The 25,479-nt window shown below is 39.8% G+C and overlaps 1 protein-coding gene across 1 annotated transcript; it reads left to right on the top strand.

The window, feature by feature from the left end:
• Positions 1 to 1,152: 1,152 nt before the first annotated feature.
• Positions 1,153 to 25,479, top strand: LOC124541760. The gene is made up of 9 exons (XM_047119707.1): positions 1,153 to 1,586; positions 7,529 to 7,644; positions 9,569 to 9,687; positions 19,016 to 19,182; positions 20,424 to 20,723; positions 21,133 to 21,297; positions 22,649 to 22,729; positions 23,987 to 24,181; positions 24,581 to 25,479. The coding sequence occupies exons 1-9, from the start codon at positions 1,329 to 1,331 to the stop codon at positions 24,680 to 24,682; spliced, it is 1,503 nt and encodes a 500-aa protein (XP_046975663.1). The 5' UTR covers positions 1,153 to 1,328; the 3' UTR covers positions 24,683 to 25,479.

Here is a 25,479-nt window from a genome sequence, read left to right on the forward strand (position 1 = left end):
AAAAATATATATTGAAAATAATATTATAAATGTCGATATTATAATATTCCATATTCCATAAATAATAACAGAAATACACATTCCTATTAGAAATAGATATATTTTATGAAAACTATTTACGACCGTATGTACGAAGATATATATTTATTATTTACGAAAGATAACATTTAACTTTAATAGCGTATCAAAATTAAAAAGTTTAATTTTTGTTTACTAGTAATATGTTATGTAATTATATTAATTCATTTCATACATGTTATCAAATCCACCGATACGAATCAGCAAATACACTTGAGTATGTCCTTCAGGCAGATGAACCAATGACCTAAAGATAATGATAGGATCCAAATAGATAAAAAAGCAATGGATTAAGAATGCTTGACAACAATGTAATCAAAATTCATTAAGTTTGTACGGTAAAAAAAACAACTCATTAAATGTGAAATAATTACTTACTCACAAAAGAAAAAAATGTATTATTAAATTAGAAATTTGCTTATGTTTAGGCTAAAAATAAGCTACGTTAGTCTAAAGTTCTTATCTTATTTTTATTAAAATAACAATGCAAAAAATGCTCCATTTGATATAATATTTGACTCACAAGAGTCAAAACGATCAATGCTATCTTTAAAAAAAAAAAATACAGTTAAAGTCAAATGTAACAAACTCTGATAGCGATTGAGGATTATTTAAATTGGTCTTCTTTATCATACGAGCTACAAGAGCAATATAGAAGTTACCGGTGACAGTTTATTTGGTTACCCTCAGTATAAGACATTACTCCTGGCTGTTTCTATTCATATACAATAATGTATCTTATTAATTTGACCAAAAAAAATCGCCGGTTCTTCTCAAGTCAGGGTGTTCCTTTTTCCGAATCGGTGGTAGCGTTTTATTTGACCTTGATGGTCAAATAAAACGCTAAGTAAGTGTAAAGCTTTTATGTTGAATAAAGGAATTTGAGTTGAGTTGAATTATCAACGAAGATAAGTCCGAACATATGCATTGTGTACTCTTCATTAACTTTATTTCTGTACTCGGATGGGATAGTTATCCGAACTGAACGAGTGCAGCACAGTAAAAACTAAGCTAATGTTGATTTTATAAAAAAAAAATAGGTTACATAATTTGAAATGGCAACACCATGAACAGCTGTCAACAATTATGATTGACACTCCAGAGGTTATATTTCGCAATCGTCCTTAACTCGCGTTCATGATTTTTTACGTAAATGAGATACAAATAAACTCGAATATAGAACGTACGATGTAATCCCGATGCTAAATAAACTTAGTTAACAAAACCGGTATCTGTATAAGCGAGTTAGTATGTCTACGACGAAATTTAGATTCATTTTGAGAGACTTGGGAGTTATGCGATTATGGAGTGCCTGGACTCATAAATACATATTCAGTACTGTTGTGAGGAGGTGTATACGTGACCGTGGCGTTCGAGAAGTGATCCAACGTTTCAGACACACGATATTACGTCCGAAACGAACGCTGTTGTTGTCCGCAACAGCGGCTTATAAAAGTCACGATGGTTCGTTCAGCTGCGATCAAGGGATATCCGACGGTGAATTACAGGTGATAAATGTGTTTTTTTATTCGTATTATATACTACATATATAGTAATATATGTTGATTCAATAAAAATTTAATTTAAATAGTTGTTGAATGACTTTCTATAAGAAGTTAAAAATAAAGAAATATCCTGTTATTACTAGCTTCTTTGTCTGTGGAAAAACAACAGATTGCAACAATGTTATTTATTATCATAACATATGTACATTATAGTTTGAATGTATGTGTGTGTGCATACAAATAAAAGCTTGTGATATGTCATTTTATTATTAACTTAATTATTACTTTTTTTTTTTCACCTATGTGTGACTTTACTTGTGTTTAGGTGTAAACAGTAACAAAGAAAAAGACCGAGCTACTTACTATATTTAAAATATTAGTATATTGTATTGCATATTATTGCATTTACAATATTAGTATAGTTTTTTTATTAATTGTTCACATTACAATTTTTACAAAAAGAGATGATAAATAGGAACAGATTAACAAAAAAGGCTTTTGTCAATAAAAATTATACATATTTTACAATTATTGACATTGGGATATAATTTCTTGTCTCATGAAAAAGATATTCATAGATAATGTCAAAATATCAAGCTCCACCGAACAAAAATAAAAAACATGGTAAATATCCCATAGTTAATAATTGTAATAATAAAAATAACTATGTTAATATAGAATCTTATTATACATTTATTTTTAAAAACAGAACAAAAAAAGAATCATATCAATTAATACCATAACTATTATCAAAACAATGAGTTAATAGTATCAAATTAATATAAAATAAACCGTAATGACTTCTGGTTAGAAGATCTGGAAGAGTGGAAATCTTAACCAATGATTCTGAGTTCAAACCGGCATATCTCTAAATTTTCACTCACTTAATCTGTATTTGATTTATTTTACGCTGGTTGTTGACGGAAAACATTGTAAGGAAACCTCTATGTGGAGGATGATCTTCTACATGTATATGACGAGCATTGGAGTAGCATGGTCGCAAGTTCTAAAACTATTCCTTACAAAAAGTAGCAGAGTTGTTAGCATCATAGTGTACGGCTAACAACTCTTCTACAGTACTTTTGACTTTTAATTTTAAATATGCACAATCATCAATACAAATATGATACATGCTTCCTGTAATTGGAATTTCAAAATATACATTCATAATTAAATGTTAACTAAAAATATTTTATAACTTAATTTTTGTTATGTTTGTAATGAATGATTAATTAATATTATATGATTGTGGGTAGTTGTGTACTGATTTGACAAAATAAATAGTTTAGCTTTGATTCTCAAATATGTTGTATCTTTTAATGGCGACTGTGGAAAATTAATAAATTTTTGTGGAAAATGGCATCGAATATTGCTAATATAGTGTTTCCCGGACGGTTTAACCCTAAAACGGACAAGTGGTGTGATTATAAAGAACAATTATTGTGTGCTTTGGATGCCGCGGGTTATGAAGAAACCAACCTTGACAAAGCGCGTTCTTTGTTTTTATCCCAATGCGGGAAGGAGACTTATTCATTAATTGCATCACTATTGGTTCCAAATCGACCAACGAATGTGAACTTTAGCGACATTCTTCGTGTTTTGGATCAGTTTTATGAGCCGGAAGTTAACGAAATTTTACAAGCGGGAAAATTTCATAAACGTCAACAATTACAAAGTGAAAGCGTGCAAAATTTTGTTTCGGCGATAAGTTTACTAGGCGCTAAATGTAATTTTGTGGATTTAAAACGTCAGTTAAGAGACCGGTTAGTGTTGGGTGTGCGTGATGACCGCTTAAGGCGTGAATTATTGAAGATTAAAGATTTAACATATGAGACAGCTGTACAGACGTGTCTTAATCACCAAGCAGCATTACTTGATTTGTACCCCGATGCTAATGAGACAAAGCAAACTCCGTTCCATGTTACAGAACCCATGGATATTAGTAAAATCAGATCCAATGATTGCCGACACTGTTCGCGTGCACATAAGCCAGGAGAGAAATGTCCATTTATAAAAGCAAGATGTTTTTATTGTAAGAGATTTGGGCATATTGCAGCTGTATGCAATAAACGATCTGGAAAGACGCAGGATATCTCTAATATTGAAAACAGTGGGGAGGAGGCAACATTTAGTGATAGATCTATGATGGGTATATATGTCTGCTCCGAAAATTATCGTCAGCCGATAACAGCAGATGTTATGATTGAAGGTGTTAAAGTGACTATGGAAATTGACTCTGGAGCATCAAGAACTATTATTTCTGAAGATACATACAATAAATTGTGGTCAATTCCTCCTTCACTTAATGCTACTAATATAAAACTTGTAACATGGACTCGTGAACCATTAAAAGTACTCGGTGAAGTAAATGTACATGTGAAGTTGGGTGCTAAGGAAGCTCGATGTGACTTGATAGTGGTTTCGGGCAAAGGACCTAGTCTCTTAGGTCGAAATTGGTTTCATGGATTAAATATTGAAATTGTTGGACTTTGTTGGTCTGAAGATAAGATAACAAATTTAGTGAATCAGTTTCCTGGATTATTTGCTAGTGAATTAGGAGAATATAAGGGACCACTGGTGTCTTTACATGTACGTGCTGATGCTACACCAAAATTTTTAAAAGCCCGAGCAATTCCGTTTCCTTTAAAACAGCAAGTTAATGAAGAATTAAATAAAATGGTGGATCAAGGAATTCTAACTCCTGTAAATTACTCAAATTGGGCTACTCCATTACGCATAGTGAAAAAGGATGATGGGTCACTACGGATTTGTGGTGATTACCGAGCTACAGTTAATGCGGCAATTGATGTAGATTCTTTTCCACTTCCTAAAGCGGTGGAGGCTTTTGTTAAGCTGAGTAGTGGTCGTGTATTCAGTAAACTAGACCTTAAACAAGCTTATACACAATTAAAAGTGGATGATAAGACAGCAATGCTTTTAACTCTGAACACACCTATTGGATTAATGAAAATGAATCGCCTAGCATTTGGTGTAAATGCAGCACCGGCTATATTCCAACGGGTTATGTCTACAGCCTTTGCTGACAAGGAGGGAGTTGCTTGTTTATTAGATGATATAGCAATTATGGGCCGGAATGAAGAAGAGCATGAACAGCGATTGTATGAAGTTTTACATAAATTGCATGATATGGGTTTTCGCTTAAATGTATCAAAATGTATATTTGCAGCTGAAAGTATCACTTTCCTTGGTCATATGATTGATGCTAATGGCTTACACCCGGCACCAGCTAAGGTTAAGGAGATTCGTGAGAAACCAGCACCAACAAATAAAGAAACTTTACGAGCATTTTTAGGCCTGTATAACTTTTATGAAAAGTTTTTACCCGATAAGGCTACACTTTTGGAACCACTGTACCGCTTGCTAGATTCTAAGAGACCTTGGAATTGGGGTGAACCTGAACAAATAGCTTTTGATACGGCTAAGAATCTTCTATCTTCGGAATTGACTTTGGTAGGATATGAGCTGGATAGAGAATTGCTTCTTATTTGTGATTCATCTGATTATGGTTTAGGAGCAATCATTGCACATGTAATGGATGATGGTTCTGAAAGGCCAATTATGATGGCATCGAGAACTCTGCAGAAACATGAAAGACGTTATGGACAAATTGACAAGGAGGCTTTAGCAATAATATTTGGATTGTCAAAGTTTCATGAATATTTAGCGGGTCGTCAATTTTCTATTATAACAGACCATAAGCCTTTGGTTGGTTTGTTTAATCCAGATAAACCAATACCAGAACAGATATCACCTAGAATGTTGCGTTGGTCATTAAAATTAAGCTGTTATCAGTATATTATTAAGTACAGAGCAGGAAAGTTGATTGGTAATGCTGATGCTCTTAGTAGATGGACTGTTCCTACGGCCTCTGTGGAGGAAGCTCCTCTCAAGGATGTTTTATTACTGGATGAGACTCCAGATGGTTGGAACTTAGATGCTAATAAGGTAGCATCGGAGACAAAAAAAGACCCGGTTTTACGGAAGGTTATGTTTAACATGCTACATGGATGGCCACGTTCAAACTCCGATCCTACCTTACAACCATTTTGGCAGCGCAAAGAAGCTCTATCACATAGTAAAGATTGTTTACTGTGGTGCAATAGAGTTGTTATCCCTAAAACCCTCCAGGAGGATGTGTTAAAGTTATTGCATGCTCCACATGCAGGAATTGTGCAAACTAAGGCTTATGCTAGAGGATATGTTTGGTGGTATGGAATGGATAAGGAGATAGAGAGATTAGTTTCTGGATGTCATCAGTGTCAAGCGGTAAGAAACAACCCACCAAGGGACCCGCAGACGTGGATTGTATCTGAAAAGCCATGGAAAAGAGTGCATATAGATTTTGCAGGCCCATTCCAAGGTAAAACTTTTCTATTATTAATTGATAGCTACAGTAAATGGTTGGAAGCAGAGATTGTTACGTCTATGAATAGTACCAGTGTAACAACAATTCTCAGGAAAATATTTGCATCTCAGGGACTTCCTGATGTATTAGTTTCTGATAATGGTAGGACTTTTGTTTCTGAGGAGTTTAATAATTTCCTAAGCAAAAATGGGATACAACATTTGTATTCTCCACCATATCATCCAGCTTCCAATGGCCAAATTGAAAGGAGTATACAAAGTTTCAAAAATAAATTGAAGAAATTGTCTGAGTTGGAGATACCATGGAGTGAAAAACTCCCTAGAGTTTTATACTATTTGCGTACAGTACCTTGCACTACTACTAACAAAAGTCCAGCTGAGATGTTAAATGGGCGTAAATACAGAACAGCAGTGTCTAATTTACACCCAGAGGCTGTACCAAGTCGTACTGAGTTACAGTTGGATAATGCAGCGCAAACCTCACCAAGAAGAGCTTTCACAGTGGACCAACCGATACTGATTCGTATGTATGGACCAGGTGAGAAATGGAAGAGGGCTGTAGTAGAGATGGTAGAGGGTCCCAGCTCGTATCTGGTGAGGACAGAAGACGGAGTATTACAACGTCGGCATGTTGATCAAATTCTGGCTCGTAGTGTTGAGGCGACTAGACAAAATGACGAGCCTCAAGATAGAACCATGCCTCCTGTATCTTTATCACCTAGATCAAACTCTGACTCACTACAAACAGATGAACCTATTGAAATACCGCCACCAGAATTGTGGCCGGATATAATTGGCATACCAAATACTACAGAATGATAGTTAATTAATTTTCAAATTATTTTATTGTTGTAATTGGGCAAATCTTTACATGTAATAAATAACTTAAATGTGTGAGGGGAAGGTATGTTATGTTTGTAATGAATGATTAATTAATATTATATGATTGTGGGTAGTTGTGTACTGATTTGACAAAATAAATAGTTTAGCTTTGATTCTCAAATATGTTGTATCTTTTAATTTTATTATAGTAAAGTAAAGTAAAGTAACAGCCTGTACATTTCCCACTGCTGAGATAAGGCCACCACGCTGTTCCATTGCTGGTTGAATGCACATGTGGCAGAATTTCGATGAAATTAGACACATGCAGGTTTCCTCAAAATGTTTTCCTTCACCGCTGAGCACAAGATGAAATATAAACACAAATTAAGCACGTATAAATAGTGGCGCTTGCCTGGGTTTGTACCCGCATTCATCGGTTAAGATGCACGCGTTCTAACCACTGGGCTATCTCAGATTTGGGACTTTTTCAACTTTGTGAACTAAGATGTTATGTCCCTTGTGCCTGTTGTTACACTGACTCAGCTTTCAAACCGGAACACAACAATACTGTTGTTTGGCGGTAGAATAACTGATGAATGGGTCTTACCTACCCAGACGGACTTGCACATAGACCTACCACCAAGTAAATACTGAAGTTAATACTATGTAGTGATGGTAGTTCCTTGGTACTGAATGTTAAAAAAATGAGGTTTAATATGTAATTTTTCTTTCAACAGGACTTATTACTGGAATTAGATAATGCCCAGGATCTGATGCAGATGACGCTGTACTGCACGAGGTGTGGTAAGCGTCTCGTGATCGACAGGAAACAGGCAAACGTTATATATTGTGGGTAAGAATGCTACAAAAACTATGTATATTTAAATGGCCGAGTAGTGTGTACGCCGGTTTTCATGGGTACGCCGCTCCGATGTAGAAAAAGTTCGTTAAATTTCTACGTTGTCTTGGGTCTGGGTGTTTGTGGTATCGTTACGTCTGATTGTCCACAACACAAGTGCGTTAGCTACTTACATTGGGATCAGAGTAGCGTATGTGATGTTGTCCAATATTTATTTATTTACTCGTATATAAAATATTTGTCATAAGACTTTTATTTTTGGAAATGGGTGACGATATTCGTCTGTATCGAATTGATTTGTTAAAAGTGTAATATTTTCTTTATGTAATTGTAGATCAGATAGGCAAATGATCCAACTCATAGTAAGTGGTCACCACCCATTCCTTACATCAAACCACTGGTACACCAACATTTGGAGGTCCCTTGTACCTGTAGTTACGCTTTTTCCCTCACCCTCCAAATCGGAACACAACAGTCATACTCAAATTCAAATAACTTTATTCAATGTAGAAGCATTACACTTTCTTATTGGTGGTCATATTCAGTGGCGGCGCAAGATCGAATCTTAATGTGGGCAAGATACAGTTTGCGAGGCCTTTTTTTTACAGTACTCTGATCCCAATGTTATGTTGTACTTTTTCAAATTTCGGGCGCAAGGCCCTTTGCCCCGCGTGGCCATGTGCGGTGGCCCATACCGCCCACGCCTTACGCCGCCACTGGTTATATTAAACACTACCACCGGTTCGAAAAAAGGAACCACCTGACCTGAGAAGAACCGGCTATACTGATTGCTTTATGGCGGTAGAATATCCTAGTATTTTACAATGAGAACGATGGCAGACCAAGATAATGTATTGTTGCTATTAATAGACATAACTCGGTAATGACAAGGCCAGTTATATAAAAATTTCACGGTTAAGCGTTTTTCCAATTAGTAGAGAAGTGCATATAATAAGCGACAGATTGTCAACATGGCCTCCATCGTACTGCGATCTCGACAGAGATTAGAAGAGAGAATTAAAATCAAAATAAACTTCATTCAAGTAGGCTTTTACAAGCACTTTTGAATCGTCGTTTTACAATTAAGTGAAGCTACCACCGGTTGTGAAAGTAGATTCTACCGAGAAGAATCGGCAAGAAACTCAGTAGTTACTGTTTTTCAACATTAAAAAAAAAACAGTCATGTTAGTTAATACAATTATTTAAATTAATATATCCTACGTGGAAGTCAACAGGTATTAACTCCACGCTTTTTTATCATCTATAAAATCTTGTATCGAATAATATGCTTTTTCTACCAATGTATTTTTTTACAAACAATTTGAATTTACGAAACGGCAAAGTTAGAAATGTCTGCGGAATTTCGTTATAGAAACGGATGCCTTGCGCCAAGAAGGATTTATTGACTTTGCGGAGTCGGAAACTTGGCGTTATAAGCTTATCCTTACTTCTAGTGCATATACAATGATTATCACTGATTTTATCAATTGCCATCGTAATCCCAATATCGAATACTTCCCATAAAAATTTCATTTGAATGTCTGATCAATTTCACTTTAAAATCAACAACAACAACGGTCTGTAATTTTCCCACTGCTGGGCTAAGGCTCTCCCTTTGAGGTGAAGGTTTGGACATATTCCACCACGCTATTCCGATGCGAATATGTGGCAGAATTTCTATGAAATTAGACACATGTAGGTTTGCTCACGATGTTTTTACGAGATGAATTATAAACACAAATTAAGCATAAAAATATTCAATGGTGCTTGCCTGGGCTTGAACCTGCAATCATCGGTCAAGATGCACGCGTTCTAACCACTTGGCTATCTCAACTCACTCGGCTTTAAAAACGCGTCTAATGAAATACGTTTGCAAGATAAATGTATGTTTACATGCAAAACAATACTTTTTTTTAAGATGTAAAGAACCCAAAAGAAGAGACTCGTCCGAGGGTTGGGTTCCGTATATGGAGACAGATGACGTCATCATATGGAGGAAGGAGTACAAACCAGGGAAAGGACTATACGCTTACAAAGGTATAATTATAGCTATTCAATACTAGCGACCCGGCTTCGCACGGGTGCAATACTGATACTAAATATACTACAGAATTTGTTTATTTACGACATCACATTACAAACTTCTAAAATTAGCTTTTATTATTAATATACTAGCTGTGCCCGCAACCTTGTACGCGTTTAAATTTAACAAAAAAATATATTGTAGTAACCTAAGTTACACCTTATTATATCAGTTATCTGCCAGTGAAAGTCCCGTCAAAATCGGTCCAGCCGTGCCAGAGATTAGTCGGAACAAACAGACTTACAGATAAAAATTGTAAAAACTGTTATTTTACTGTGTATACATACATATGCATTGAGTAAGAAATGGCTTTTTTAATATTGCAAACAGACACTCCAATTTTATTATATGTATAGATTGTCTATGTATTACATACAAAAACCTTACTCTCGAATCACTGTTTTAAAAACCGCATCGAAATCAGTTGCGTAATTTGAAAGATCTAAGTGTACTGACAGCGGTAAGCGACTTCGTTTTATACTATATAAAGATATTTATAAATCATTTGTTTTATTTTTTATATGAGATTAAAATTGACCAATAACTATTTATGTATAAATTTCCACTGGATTATGTAATATGATTACTTTTATCTCTTATCATATTAATTATAACACGAGTGACATACTTTATAACTTACGTAATATTTTATCTGTGGTATGTAATGTCAAAACAAAAGCGCGGGAAATGTCCTTGCCGATTTTTTTTTTTTTACGTTTTTAATAGTCCGATTTAGTCTCATATTTTATAAGTCGCCCGCGGTTTTGCTTTAGATTGTTGGTTGTCATGTTTTAAGCAAAAAAAGGAGGTGATAGGGGTGACTATTTGCAATAATTTTACCCCCATATGCCTAATCAAACCCATGTGACCCATTTTTGAGTTATCACGTTTTTTAGCTTTTTATCAATCGATTTTTGTCTCCTACATTGACCCAAAAAGATACAAAATAATATATGTTTTTTAATTTTAGAAAAATTAAATTGTGTTCTAACTTCGAAAATAACTTAAGGGGGCCGTCCTTACAGAACGCTAAAATAGCACTTACTAGTTTTTAAATATCTGAAAACTGGAGCATCGAATATGGATAAAAAATTACATGCAGTATCTTAATAGATATGTCTCAAGTTTCACATCATGATATATCTAAAATATACATCAATAACCTAGCATATTCATCGCCAACATGACTCCAAACACTGAAATCGACCTTTTTTATTTAGCTTTACTGAGCTATTTAGCTGCTAGTTTATTCATGTATTTTTGCTTAAAAAGGGTCTCAAAAGTGCAAATAATAAGTGTACCACATTAAATTTTTATTATATTACACAATATTTTAGTATTTTTTATTTAAATATTGGTTACTTTTTTGCATTCGTCGTCCATACATTTTAGTATGGAGAAAATCATTTGACGGTTTTGATTTTTTATTCGACATCGCTGTCAATAAATCTTCAGTCCCTCCCCAGAGCTCAAGGTGAGAGCACGTCAATTTTATTTCGAGCCGAACATTATTATTACGCGAAACGTCTACGCACACATTGATAAGCGAACATAAGGGTGGGGCCCGAGTGTCGTGGGACGCAATTGTTAATTTTTACTTTTCAAGGAATCAGATGAACTGAACAAGTATGATTGCTAATCGGTTAATGTTTTACTTATCGTTGCTTATTAGTGCAGTCATTTCGTCGAAAAAAAGGCAAATAAATGACAATGAAAGGCCATGAATTCCGGGGCGCTAAGGCTGCCATCTTGAAAAAATGGTAAAATTTGTTCCCGGCAATAACTCGGCAATCCGATGAGATTCGAAAATTTTTTTTTTATGGAATAGGTGGCAAACGAGCAGGAGGCTCACCTGATGGAAAGTGACTACCACCGCCCATGGACATCTGCAACACCAGGGGGCTTGCAGGTGCGTTGCCGGCCTTTGAGAAAGGAGTAGGCTCTTTTCTTGAAGGTTCCCATGTCGTATCGGTTCGGAAAAACCGCCGGCGGTTGTGCGAGGCAGAAAATGTCTAAGAAATCGCGCTGTTGTGGATTTTCGGACATCAAGATGGTGCGGGTGAAACTTAGAATTTTGACGAGATGTCCGAAGGTGAAATTCAGCAGCCGGGATTAATCCGAACAATTCCTCGGAACATTCCCCGTGAAAAATTCGGTAGAAGATGCAGAGTGATCCAACATCTCTACGCAAAGCCAAAGGATCAAGGAGATCGGAAAGGGCTTGATCGTCGATAACTCGAGCCGCTCTACGTTGGATGCGGTCAAATGGAAGGAGCTGGTACTGGGGAGCACCCGCCCAGAGGTGAGAGCAGTACTCCATGTGAGGCCGAATTTGCGCCTTGTAAAGTATTAGGCGATGGGCCGACGTGAAATACTGTCTCGCCTTGCTGAGCACACCGAGCTTTTTTGAAGCCAATTTGGCTTTGCCTTCCAATTGACCGCGGAACTGAACGAGGCTCGAAATATCAACGCCAAGTATTCCGATACTACCTGTAGCGGCTATCGGGATGTTCTCAAATCGTGGAGATACGACAAATGGTGTTTTTTTAGCGGTTAACGCGCAAACTTGCGTCTTTTTGGGGTTGAAATGGACTAAATTTAGCCGGCCCCAGTTCGAGACCTCGTTTAACGAAGACTCGATTTCAGACACAAGTTTGTTCCGGTTGTCTTCGACGTTTTCCCGAGAAATATTAGCGCGGGCGGTGTATAAGCTGTCAACGGTACTGTCGTCTGCATAACAATGAATGTTCCCGATTTGCAACAAATCATTGATATGCAGAAGAAACAGAGTGGGTGATAGAACGCAGCCTTGTGGAACACCAGCATTGACGAATTTTAAGTCAGAGCATGCACCGTCGACAACGACCTTGATGCTCCGATCTGCCAAAAAGCTGGTAATCCAATTGCATAATTTCCCAGGAAGCCCATAGGACGGAAGCTTCGAAAGAAGCGCTTTGTGCCATACACGATCGAAGGCCTTCGCTATGTCCAAGCTGGCTGCTAATGCCTCCCCCTTGCTCTCAACTGCTTCAGCCCACCTGTGAGTAAGGTAAACTAGAAGATCACCGGCTGAGCGACCCCGACGGAAACCGTACTGGCGGTCGCTAATCAGCTGATTCTCCTCTAGGTACCGCAGGAGCTGGCAGTTAATAAGGGACTCCATTATCTTGGAGAGCAACGAGGTGATGGCTATAGGCCTATAATTGGACGGATCTGAGCGGTTGCCTTTTTTAGGGATCGGATGCACCAAAGCAGTCTTCCAGAAGTTCAGGACGACGCCTAATGCGTAGGATTGCCGGAAAAGACGCGTTAAGACCGGTGCCAACTCGGGAGCACATGTCCGTAGCACGCTTGGAGGGATGCCATCGGGTCCACTCGACTTGTGAATGTCCAAGGAAAGAAGTGCTTTCCGAACTGCACTTTGCCGAAATTTAACCTCCGGCATCGTCGTATCACATCGCGGGATTGATGGTGGTGACTTTCCTTGGTCATCCAGAGTCGAGTTCGACGCGAAGAGAGACCCTAAAAGATCGGCCTTCTCCTTCGCGGTATGGGCCAATGACTCACCGTCCCTGTGCAAAGATGGAAAAGAAGGCTGACAGAAATTCCCTAGGACAGCCTTAGCGAGAGACCAGAACGCACGTGTTCCTGATGGGAAGCGCACCAGTCTCTCGCCAATTCTGCCAATGTACTTCGACTTCGCCTCAGCTATCACGTTTTTGAAGGACCTGGAGGCAGAGTTATATTCCTTTCTGAATGTGCTGGTGTTTGTATCACGAGACGCCGATGCGATAGCCCAGTCCTGGTAGCGTTCCCATTTTCGGCGTGAAGCCGTCTTACAGAGGCGACCAAACCAGGGCTGGGACTTGCCACCAATGGGCACCGCAGAATATGGAATGAAAAGTTCCATACCCTGAAGCACCACATCATCGACAGAGTCAGCAACAACGCTTGGATCATCCATCGAGAAACAAACTCGCCCCCATGGGTAAGATGCAAAGAATTACCGCATCCCATCCCAATCTGCTGACTTGTAGTGCCACACGCGACGACAGCCCGCGAAACGAGGTCGTGAGTTTCGTGTAACTGGCACTGTACTCCGGACGAGACAGTAGTCCGACGAGCCCAGAGGGGGATCGACGACAATCTTATAGCCGTCCGGATGCGAAGTCAGCAGAAGGTCCAACAGGGAAGGTGTATGATTCTCCACGTCCGGTATTCGCGTTGGCGAGGTGACCAGTTGTGTCAAATCATAAGCCAAAGTGAAGTCGAGAACAGATCTACCCGCATGATCAGTGGTGCGTGATCTAAGCCACTCTGTATGATGAGCATTGAAATCGCCCAGAACAATGATCTCTGCGGATGGAGTCTGCTGCAGCACGGAATCTGTAGACAATTGGACGTGCTCAACCAGTCGGTCGGTTTCGGCATTACCGCTATGGGACCTATAAAGGCACGCATAGATTCGCGGATGGTCGTCGCAGTCTACGCGCAGCCATATAATTGATTTTTTTTTTTTTTTTTTTTTTATGGAATAGGTGGCAAACGAGCAGGAGGCTCACCTGATGGAAAGTGACTACCACCGCCCATGGACATCTGCAACACCAGGGGGCTTGCAGGTGCGTTGCCGGCCTTTGAGAAAGGAGTAGGCTCTTTTCTTGAAGGTTCCCATGTCGTATCGGTTCGGAAAAACCGCCGGCGACAGCTGGTTCCACAGAGTGGTTGTGCGAGGCAGAAAATGTCTAAGAAATCGCGCTGTTGTGGATTTTCGGACATCAAGATGGTGCGGGTGAAACTTAGAATTTTGACGAGATGTCCGAAGGTGAAATTCAGCAGCCGGGATTAATCCGAACAATTCCTCGGAACATTCCCCGTGAAAAATTCGGTAGAAGATGCAGAGTGATCCAACATCTCTACGCAAAGCCAAAGGATCAAGGAGATCGGAAAGGGCTTGATCGTCGATAATTCGAGCCGCTCTACGTTGGATGCGGTCAAATGGAAGGAGCTGGTACTGGGGAGCACCCGCCCAGAGGTGAGAGCAGTACTCCATGTGAGGCCGAATTTGCGCCTTGTAAAGTTTTAGGCGATGGGCCGACGTGAAGTACTGTCTCGCCTTGCTGATAGGTCCTGCCCTTCAAGGCTGCCGAGGCGTCGAGAGCAGAGCTCTGACGTAAACGCACACCCCAGCTCGTGGCACAAAAGTATGCTCCAATTTGTACCCGGGGTAAGAGAGAAAAGACGTATCGGCAGGAGAAGATATCTGGGTCTCGGTAAGAAAGAGCAAGGCCGGCTTCGCCGTCTCAAGGTGAAAGTGAACGGCATTCAAGTTGGAGTTGAGTCCCCTTATGTTGCAGAAGTCCACAGCGAGTGTGGTAGGGGTTGCCTTATGATGCCTGCTCCGCTTGCCCCGAACAGTGGCGAGTGCAAAATTGCCCCCCCCCCCCCCAGAATTCGGAGGGCAGCCTGGGCATCCCTGCTCAGGCGGTGTACGTCCTGAGCATGGATGCCCAGAGAGGGATTCTCCACCGCAGTCGCTGATGGTACCCTCCTGGGGTAATGTCACCAAATTCTGCATAACCATGTTTAGGGGGGAGAGGGATCGGGCCTCCGGAACTCTCACTTACCGGACGAAACGCGGTAGCATAGCTACCACTTCACGCCGATTTTAAGTGAGAGAGTGGTACTTCCCCGGGCGTGCCGGCCCATTCGACTGCAACCGAGAGGTATGCAGTGTGGCACTACCACTTAGATTTTTACGAGAACCGCTATTGAACCTTTTTTTGTGCTCTATAAAGATATCTTAATCATTTTCGCGTTCGTCGTTATCGTCATCATCGTCATCATCGTTATGTCGATCAAAAAAGTCAAAAACTCAGCACCAATTTGTGTTTTAATTTTTATTTTTGGTCATAAATATCGAAAAATTTGTAAGATGCATTGCGTAGCTCGATTGCCCGTTCGCTGGAATGGATATTCGAGTTGTGGAGATCATGTTGCACAAGTCTCGTGATTTTGTAGTTTGTCTGAGCCCTATCTGATGAAGTAGATGGATACCTCGTCGCTCCTGCATGAGCTGCAGAGTCTCTGCTGAAGGAATTTCTTGCCTTCATCTCGCAGAATTCCTACCAATTGTGCAAGTTTCTGGTCAACGTCGTTTGTTGCTTCCATGGCAGCGAATCGGTTGCTATCTCCGGCTTAAAGCATGTTTGGTCTAAACGTAGACTTCATCAAATAGGCACGTTCGAGCTTGAAACGAATATCCAGAGTGCCTCGTACGAGTTGGTGATCACTTCCGGTATTAAACCCGGTGACTAAAGAGACATCTCCTAGTATCCGTCGCTTGTCCTTTATGATGAAATCTATCTAATTTTTGGTCATTGTATCGAAGCTTTGCCCTGTCCACTTCCGTTGGGCTGTTTCTTAAAGAATGAATTCAGATTGCTCCTCTTTTTCTAGGAAGTTCCACTCCTGATATGCCTTGGTACATATTTTCCTCTTCATCATCTGAAGGTGTCTTGTTGGGTGCGTAACCTGTACAACTTTGAAGAAGTACGCAACCCCTGTCAACTCACTGGAGATTTCGACAACGTTATTAATGAGATTTAAAATTAACATGGCTATTTTTATCATGAGACTCATGCATAAGACATTCGTAGATAATGTCCAAATATGGAGCTGCATCTAAGAAATATAAAAAATATGGTAAATATCCCATTTGTATTGAAGTTATTGATGAGGTCCTTATGCACCAGAAACCCGGTCCCGCCTTGAGATTGTTGGTTTCCCTCCCTGAAGTTCATAAGAGGACCCGAATCTAAGTGATTTTGTCCTCTCCCTCTCTTCGGACTTCGCAGATACCTCATAGGTATTATTTTATATATTTCAGTTCCTCTTCCAGTTGCACCAGATGTTCATCAAACCTAATCGTTTGTTAATACGATAAACCTAAACCTAAGTTTAGTTGAGTCGAGATGGCCCACTGATTAGAACACGTGCGTCTTAACCGATGATTGCGGGTTCAAACCCAGCAAGCACCGCTGATTCATGAGATTAATTTGTCTTTATAATTTATCTCGTGCTCTGCGGTGAAGGTTAACATCGTGCGGAAACCGAAGAACAGCGTGGTGGAATATGTTCCAAACCTTCTCCTCAAAGGGAGAGGAGGCCTTTAGCCCAGCAGTGGGAATTTACAGGCTGTTGTTGTTGTAGGGTTAGTTTGTTTGTGGGGCCGTTTGTAACACGGAGTTTTAGTGTGGCCACCGCCGTAATCAAGAATAGTAGAATAGTGGGGCCGTGGACATTTTGGTCCCTCTTTTGGAGTAAATGCTATGCTCGCCAAGCTTGGCTTTCAGGCTGGAAATCGCAGGGCGTTCACGCATAGGTGACTATGTCTGTATCACTTATTTACGCTGTTTTAGATGTTCATCCTACCATCAATCGGTCGCCAGGGTGGCAGATCAGGGTGCACCACATGCAGATGTGGATGACTTGGGGCACTGAGATGAAGTTGCGCCCCTTTAGGTACACTTTTACGAGCAATTACAGAAAATCACAAATAGCAATTCGGCTTTTGGATACATGATTTCAAGCATCTTCAACTTTTAAAACAAAAAAAAAAGGATTTGCATTCTGAATTTACCTCTGTAAAATCTTAAATATTAATGTACAAAATTTGTAATTTCGAAATAGAAATGCAAAATTGTGAGGATGAAAATTGTGGAAACCTGAATATAAATGAGACTGCTGTGTCTGGTTTTATGTCGAAAGGTACTGGTTATGCTGGATTAAAACAGGTTTCTGCTTATTTTGCAATACCCTGTAAATCTAAAAATCTGTACGATTAATGTTATACATGGAATGGAAGAAGCTGCATAGGAATTTGATTTAGTGTTACTAGACGTCGCAGTAGACATTAACGGAATACCTGTGATCTCAGTAGTAACTCATACATGCTCGTCTAACAGATCATACAGAAAAAACTACACGGCTCTATCATTTAATGAAAGTCACTCTATCGTCATGTATTTTTAAAATTATATTCCAAATTATTATTATATTTCTCGGTTGACTTAACTGGAGAGTTTTACTGCTTTGGAGCTGCTGTTTTGTGGAGGATTTGCTGCCTCACAGTTGCCTAATTTTTTTTTCTAAATTCCAAATTTAAAACGAACGGTAACTCATACCATTGCTCCTGATGTTGATGACGTTAGTCTGCTTAATTCTTAATTATTTAACTGCTTTATTAATACATTAGTTAGTACATAGTGCTAAGCAAAAATGTTGATATACATTCCTCTGTATATTGATGCTTAGTACTTTTTATGACCAGATCCCGTCAACGGCCCAACCCCTTTATTTTTATATACCTAATATAAAATAATTTTAATTGAATTATTTCATAAAAAAACATTTTCTTGTGTTATTGACTTGTTTAACAAAGACAAAGATTTTTTATCCCCCATAACACCAAAAAATTTGTTTTATTTTTTTGTAAATGTATTATTAGTTTTTTCTGCTTCTGATTGTAACTTATATAAAAAAATTGTGTTAGATATTTTTTTCATATCGCTGTTATCGTAATAATTGTCAAATTATGCTGTTATCGTAATAATTGTCAAATTGTAATATTTTTTGTGTTTATTTAATAGATTTTAGTGAAATGAAAAAAAAAACAATATAATTAATATATGCTTCCGTTATTTTTATTTATTAAATATTAGTAAGCGATTATTTAATGTGTCTAAAATATTCTCAAAATAATAATTATTTATTTAGAAGCAACAAAAGCAGTTGAAAATCTAAAAATCATTAGGTATATTAGGCATCTTATTGCACTCGGACCGCACCCTTTGCTAACAAACAATTTAAAATTGATTTTGCGAGTGACAACCTCATAGCTAATTACATTGCTCGTATTTAAATGTATTTTTATAAATCCTACGTTGTGAATGCGCAATGAAAATATAATTTATTCGTTGCATCGACAAAAAGCAACTAAGTATTTCAGGGGATGCGTACGATACACCGAAAAATGCAAATGTATTATTGTAAAATACCTATGTGTGTGTTCGAAAATAAATTCCCACGCTTAGAGACTGCGCTCTTAAATAAATCACCAAATCATACATATTAAGTTAAATTACTTACTCAGTTGACGCGTCCAAAAAGAAAGAATAATGACAGCTTGATGCGGTTTCGCGCGCTTTTTTTTTTTTTATTCTTTCCAGCCAGTTGCATAGTTAAATGAATCTCCTAAATATATATATATTTTTGTTTCGTCAGTTTACGGTCGTTATCCGGAAGTGGCGGCGAGTGATTTCGCGGCCGTTCAGATAGATGGCGCTTACCGTCGCGCGTGGGACTCTGCGGTGGCAGCTCTGGCCGTCGTGCAGCGGGACGCTCGTGGCGTACCAGGGCAGGCGGTGCTCCACTGGGAGGTCCTATGGCCGGTGAGTGACCCGTTGGTCTAGTGGCTGGCCCATACAGCAGAAGATCTAAGATCCCGGGTTCGAATCCCATGGGATTTCAAAATTTTTCTGTACAGTTAAACTTTATGTATATAAATAATAGTCGAGAGTCGAGATGGCCCAGTGATTAGAACGCGTGCATCTTAACCGATGATTGCGGGTTCAAACCCAGGCAAGCACCGCTGATTCATGTGCTTAATTTGTCTTTATAATTCATCTCGTGCTCGGCGGTGAAGGAAAACATCGTGAGGAAACCTGCATGTGACAAATTTCATAGAAATTCTGCCACATGTTTATTCCACTAACCCGCATTGGAACAGCGTGGTGGAATATGTTCCAAACCTTCTCCTCAAAGGGATAGCATGCCTTTAGCCCAGCAGTGGGGATTAAAGATAGGCGCATACCGACGCGGGCCGCAACGCATAACAAAAATGCTCCTGAATCAGTTTCATACATTTTGTATGGGCTGTCGCACACCTCAGGCTGGCCGTAACGGGCCGCATCGCAACGCATCGGCGCATCGCTAGCCAGGCGTTTTGCGGCGATGTTATGCGGCCCGTCTCAGTGTGCGTTAGCAGACGCAACAATTCGACGAAATTAGTTCGCGAATTACCATAATTAATTAATAAAAATAATTAATAAAACAGAAACCGAATCATCAACAATATTTATTCAGGTATTTTGTTATAGTACTAAAGTTTATTATTTTCTTTAGTAGAACAGTACAAGGAATTGTACGACCTACAACATCCCAAATATGATGATGTACAGAGAAGGAATAATATGGGAAGAGAAAGGCGGAATCATAAAACAACATATTAAAAAAAAAGCTCTTCGTCAGAACTATCCATCTTCTTCGATTGCCAAAACCTGACTGATTATAAGATATTGGGTCGCGGTGCGGCCCGATGCGCCTGCTATTTGCTTTGGCGCAATTTTGCAATGCGATGCGTTGAGGCCCGCCGCGGCTGTAGTTTGCGCGAGCCTTTACAGGCTGTTGTTGTTTGTTTACATTTTATTTTATGTTCAACTGTTATTAAAAAACGCAGTTGTCTGTACATCGATTGTTTCGTTGTCAACACTTATGAAATTAAAAGTATACCATAACAATGGCATATAGTAGCGACAGCATCACAATTTTTTAACATTAATGTTTTTTGTTTTTATTGTAACTGTTTTGTCAACGCTTAAACTAAATTGTGTTATTATTGTTGATATTCCAGAGACTGTTCGCGAACCGAGACTACGTTTACATAAGACGTCACAAAGAGTTCGACATATCGAAGAATAAAACGAAAATACACGAAGCTGTGCCGACGTTAGAAAAGAGCGTTCCGGCGAAAGCTAAAAGGAAATCTATGGAGAGCTACGTGAAAGACAAGGACGGAGATATACAGAATAAAGTCTATATTATAGTTTCGAAGTCGTGCGAGCATCCTGACGTTCCTGAGACGAAGCACGCGATACGCGTCAACGAGTACTGGAGCCACATGGTCGTGAAGAGTGTGGACGGTACTGAAAAGGTACTTTTTGTATACAGTTGATAGATCACTTGTGACCTTTTGGAACTGATAAGCGAAGTTGTCTTGGTAATTGTAGCTTCAGCACAACTTCGTTTATTATTTCCTAGCTACTTAGTACTTCGCACGGGTGCAATGCTGATACTAAACATACTAAAGAATTTCTTTATTTACGACTGATAGTACATATTCTTTTCTATTTTTTAGTGTTTGTTATATTGTCTATGTATTATATACAAAAACTTTTCTCTCGAAAAACTCTATTTATCAGAAAACCACGTCGCATAATTGGAGGTATAATTGGAGGTCGCATTTAATATTTTATTATCTAAACTTGTATTTTTTTGTATTACATATGTACCTGTGTTGGAGTTGAATTCCGTATTAAATTAATAAATGCTGTGTTCCGCAGCCGGGCATGGAGTTCGTGCTGACGTACTACGACGAGCCCGGCGTGGGCGGCATGCCGGGCGGCGTGGCGGCGTGGGCCTCCAGCCGCGCCGCGCCCGCCTACCTGCAGCGCATGCGCCGCGCCGCCGCCGACTACCGCGCCTGGGCCGCGCGCCGCCCCGCACAGGTAGCGCCCTCTCGCTCCAACGCACCGCCGCTCCCCGCACACCTGCAGCTATCTCGCTCTAACACCAACAACGTACAGTACGACACAACTTAGATCACATGGCCGCCGCTCTCCGAACACCTGCAGCTATCTCACTCTAACACCAACAACGTATAGTACGACACAACTTAGATCACATGGCCGCCGCTCCCCGAACACCTGCAGCTATCTCTTTCCAACACCAACAACGTACAGTACGACACAACTTAGATCACAACGTATATACATTTGTGATGTCACATCGGCAAAACTCGTAAAACCGATCACATCCGAATCGAGTACGCTATCCCAAATTATCTGCAGCGCATGCGCCGCGCCGCCGCCGACTACCGCGCCTGGGCTGCGCGCCGCCCCGCACAGGTATCGCCCTCTCGCTCCAACGCACCGCCGCTCCCCGGACACCTGCAGCTATCTCTTTCCAACACCAACAATGTACAGTACGACACAACTTAGATCACATGGCCGCCGCTCCCCGAACACCTGCAGCTATCTCTCTCTAACACCAACAACGTATATAAATTCGTAAAACCGATCACATTCGAATTGAGTACGCTATGCCAAATTATCAATATTTATTTCTCACGCGAATATGATCTTTACACAAACGTAATAACGTGTAATATCGTATGACCTAATATATTCGTCAATTCGACGCGTCGGTTAACACGCACTCGCTGTCTCGGGTCGAACTGACGCGAGAATCTATAGCGACGAATAGCGTCGAGTGGCGCGATAGGGAGCTGTTTCTGTTGGTTGTGAATCGGCGGTGATCGGTTTTATTGAATTTGCCGATGCTACATCCAAGTTCTGTCGTAGTATACATACAATTTTATTTAAAAAAAGAATTAAGACTTTACTTACTATATGCGGCGAGTGCTGATATTACACATACATCGAGCTGCAAATGAAAATTCCACTTTATTTAATGACACTTTATAGTGCTCTTAGTTATACAATAATAACAACAGCCTGTAAATTCCCACTGCTGGGCTAAAGGCTTCCTCTCCCTTTAAGGAGGTTTTTAGAACATATTCCACCACGCTGTTCCAACGCGGGTTGGTGGAATACACATGTGGCAGAATTTCTATGAAATTTGTCACATGCCGGTTTCCTCACGATGTTTTCCTTCACCTCTGAGCAATTAAGCACATGAATCAGCGGTGCTTGCCTGGGTTTGAACTCGCAATCATCGGTTAAGATGCACGCGTTCTAACCACTGGGCCATCTCAGGGATATGTGCCTACACCAAGTTAATTGGGATAAGGGCAGGATGATAATTTTATGTAGATGTTAATCTTAATTATTTTCCCAGGACATCCCAGACTTCGTACCATTCGGGCCAGATCAAGTCAATAATGAGCAAGCTGTACAAATCAAAGAGCAGGATATGGAGGTAAGACTATGGAAACTACCAAAGAGGGTGGAATGTATACACACATCACATCATCAGTTTTGTCCACTGCTGGACATAGGCCTCTCCAAGTGGACACCACTGTGGTCTTTGTCCGGCTACTCGCATCCAGCTCCTGTCTGAAGTCTTGAGTATATCGTCACTCCACCGTGCCTGAGGACGTCCTACAATATGGACGATGGAATGACGCCGTTACAAAATCCCATAGCATTTGAAAATGGGCATATAAAAACATATTTAAATCGCCATATTATACTTGAATTAACTTCCACCATTTTTGATTACATTGTCAATAAAGTACCATTAAATGTATTGTTGGAATAAACTAGCAACATCTGCCTCAAGTCACACAACTTCCCTTAATAAAATGGCGGGAGTTATGCCGCTGACACATTTTGGATCGCCATTGTGAGCACTACTGTGTAGTGTGATTATTTATGGTTATTTGTGTTGTAGATTAAATGTTTTCTTTTGTGGTAGAGTGACTGGTATGGTAAAAGATAATTGTTTTAAAGGTTAGCCTATTGCCTACTTCTGGTTCTAAAAGTACTACCACTCATTTTTATCATTAATACTGACTGAGCCCGCGACTTTGTACGTATTTCAATTAAACAAATAAGTCATTGTAGTAGCCTTATCCATATTACGCTTTCACTGGCAGATATCTAAATATCTGCCAGTGAAAGTCCCGTCAAAATCGGTCAAGCCGTTTCAGATATAATCCGGAACAAACACACAGGAAGAACGCCTTACGTGTTTCATCCTCGTGAAATGAAACCCCCCCCCCCCCCCCACTAAAATATGTATACTGGAATCGTCGGTGCTCAGGACGACTAATGCGCCCAAGTACACCGAAATACTTACTTGGTGGTAGGGCTTTGTGCAAGTCCGTCTGGGTAGGTACCACCCACTCATCAGATATTCTACCGCTAAACAACAGTACTTAGTATTGTTGTGTTCCGGTTTGAAAGCCGAGTCAGTGTAACTACAGGCACAAGGGACATAGCATCTCAGTTCCCAAGGTTGGTGGCGCATTGACGATGTAAGGAATGGTTAATATTTCTCACAGCGTCATTGTCTATGGGTGATGGTGACCACTTACCATCAGGCGGCCCATTTGCGCGTCCAGCAACCTATACCATAAAAAAGTGGTACCATCTCCGATTCTACAGCATACCGTACGGTGGCGTTATGGCAGAAGCCTCATTGAACATTAATATGTTTATTTTTTTGTTCCAGTCGTCAAAACAGGGACCGGAAATGGAGAACGGCGTGACAACGCGCGACCAGGGGTCGCAGACTGAGGAGTACCTCATAAAAAACTATTGTATGAACAGTAACGCGATCGCCAAAGATGATATTGCTGATAAAATACACAAGAAAGAGGTTACAGCCCAGTCGAATGGGGGGGAGGATACTTCAAGGAGAGATAAGGTAGAGTAACATTCAGTTGGTTTTTTTAAACCTGCGGGTTACCTGCGCGAAATGTATTCAATACCTTACCCCGCTATGAGCTGAGATGGTCGCGTGGTTAGAACGCGTGCATCTTAACTGATGATTGCGGGTTCAAACCCAGGCAAGTACCACTATATATATGTGCTTAATTTGTGTTTATAATTCATCTCGTGCTTGGTAAAGGAAAACATCATGAAGAAACCTGCATGTGTCTAATTTCATTCAAGTTCTGCCATATTTGCATTGGAACAGCGTGGTGGAATATGTTCCAAACCCTCTCCTTAATGGAAGTGGAGGCCTTAGCCCAGCAGTGGGAAATTTACAGGCTGTTAACTTACTTTACTTTACCCTGTTATACAGAATGCTGTCCTCTTCCAGGATGCGTCAGCTCTGCAAGAGGGAGACAGCGATAAATCCCCAGAGGAAGAGAACAACGGTGGATGGTGGCGATATCTATATCCGTTCTACTACTTCGTGTGATCCGATCGATTAACAAGTGGCTCATTACATGAGACAGATTTAATGTTCGGATCACGATGAGTCGTCCGTTAAACGTAGTTAATCGTAAGTTTAAATATAGCTTTAATTTACGACGCTAAAGTTTTATTTTAACGAGATATAATAAAGTATCTTTTAATATAAAAACAATGCAAATATTCGACGTTTTTATTGACGATTATCGTTTTGAATTAGACCTTATATGTTTGAGAATAGAGGTCAAGATTGGATGGCAAGAGAACGATGAACCGTTATAATTAGAACCAGGGATGTTATCCGTATTCAAAATCTATTCGAAAGTGCAAACGCATCAAATATGGAATATCATTTTAATATTATTCTTGCACAGTGTTATACTTTAATAGTTTCTTATGTAATTATAATTGATGCTAATTAATATTTTTATTTCTTATTAATTAAACATGTATATAGTGTCCCTGGGATTTACAGAGCATTTGAGAATTTATAAATGATGGCATTTTTTTTTAAAGTTAAGTTATCGCGTTTGGTTAGTCGTACGTCAAGGAGTTATTTAAGCAAATTTTAGTGAAAGTAGTTTGAAAGCAGGACTTCCGCACTTAGAACGGGACGCGTGGTCATATTAGTCGGTCCAAAATTAAATTGGGACGCGTGGTCACATTAGTCGGTCTACGATTGAAACGGTAGGCCTGTTCATATTTGTCGGTCCGCGATTAAAACGGGACGTGTGTCCACAATAGTCGTTCCGAATTAAAACGGTACGCGTGGTCACGCTAGTCTATCTGCGCTTAAAACGGTAC

The sequence above is a fragment of the Vanessa cardui genome, chromosome 28 (assembly GCF_905220365.1).
Source record: "Vanessa cardui chromosome 28, ilVanCard2.1, whole genome shotgun sequence".
NCBI lineage: Eukaryota > Metazoa > Arthropoda > Insecta > Lepidoptera > Nymphalidae > Vanessa > Vanessa cardui.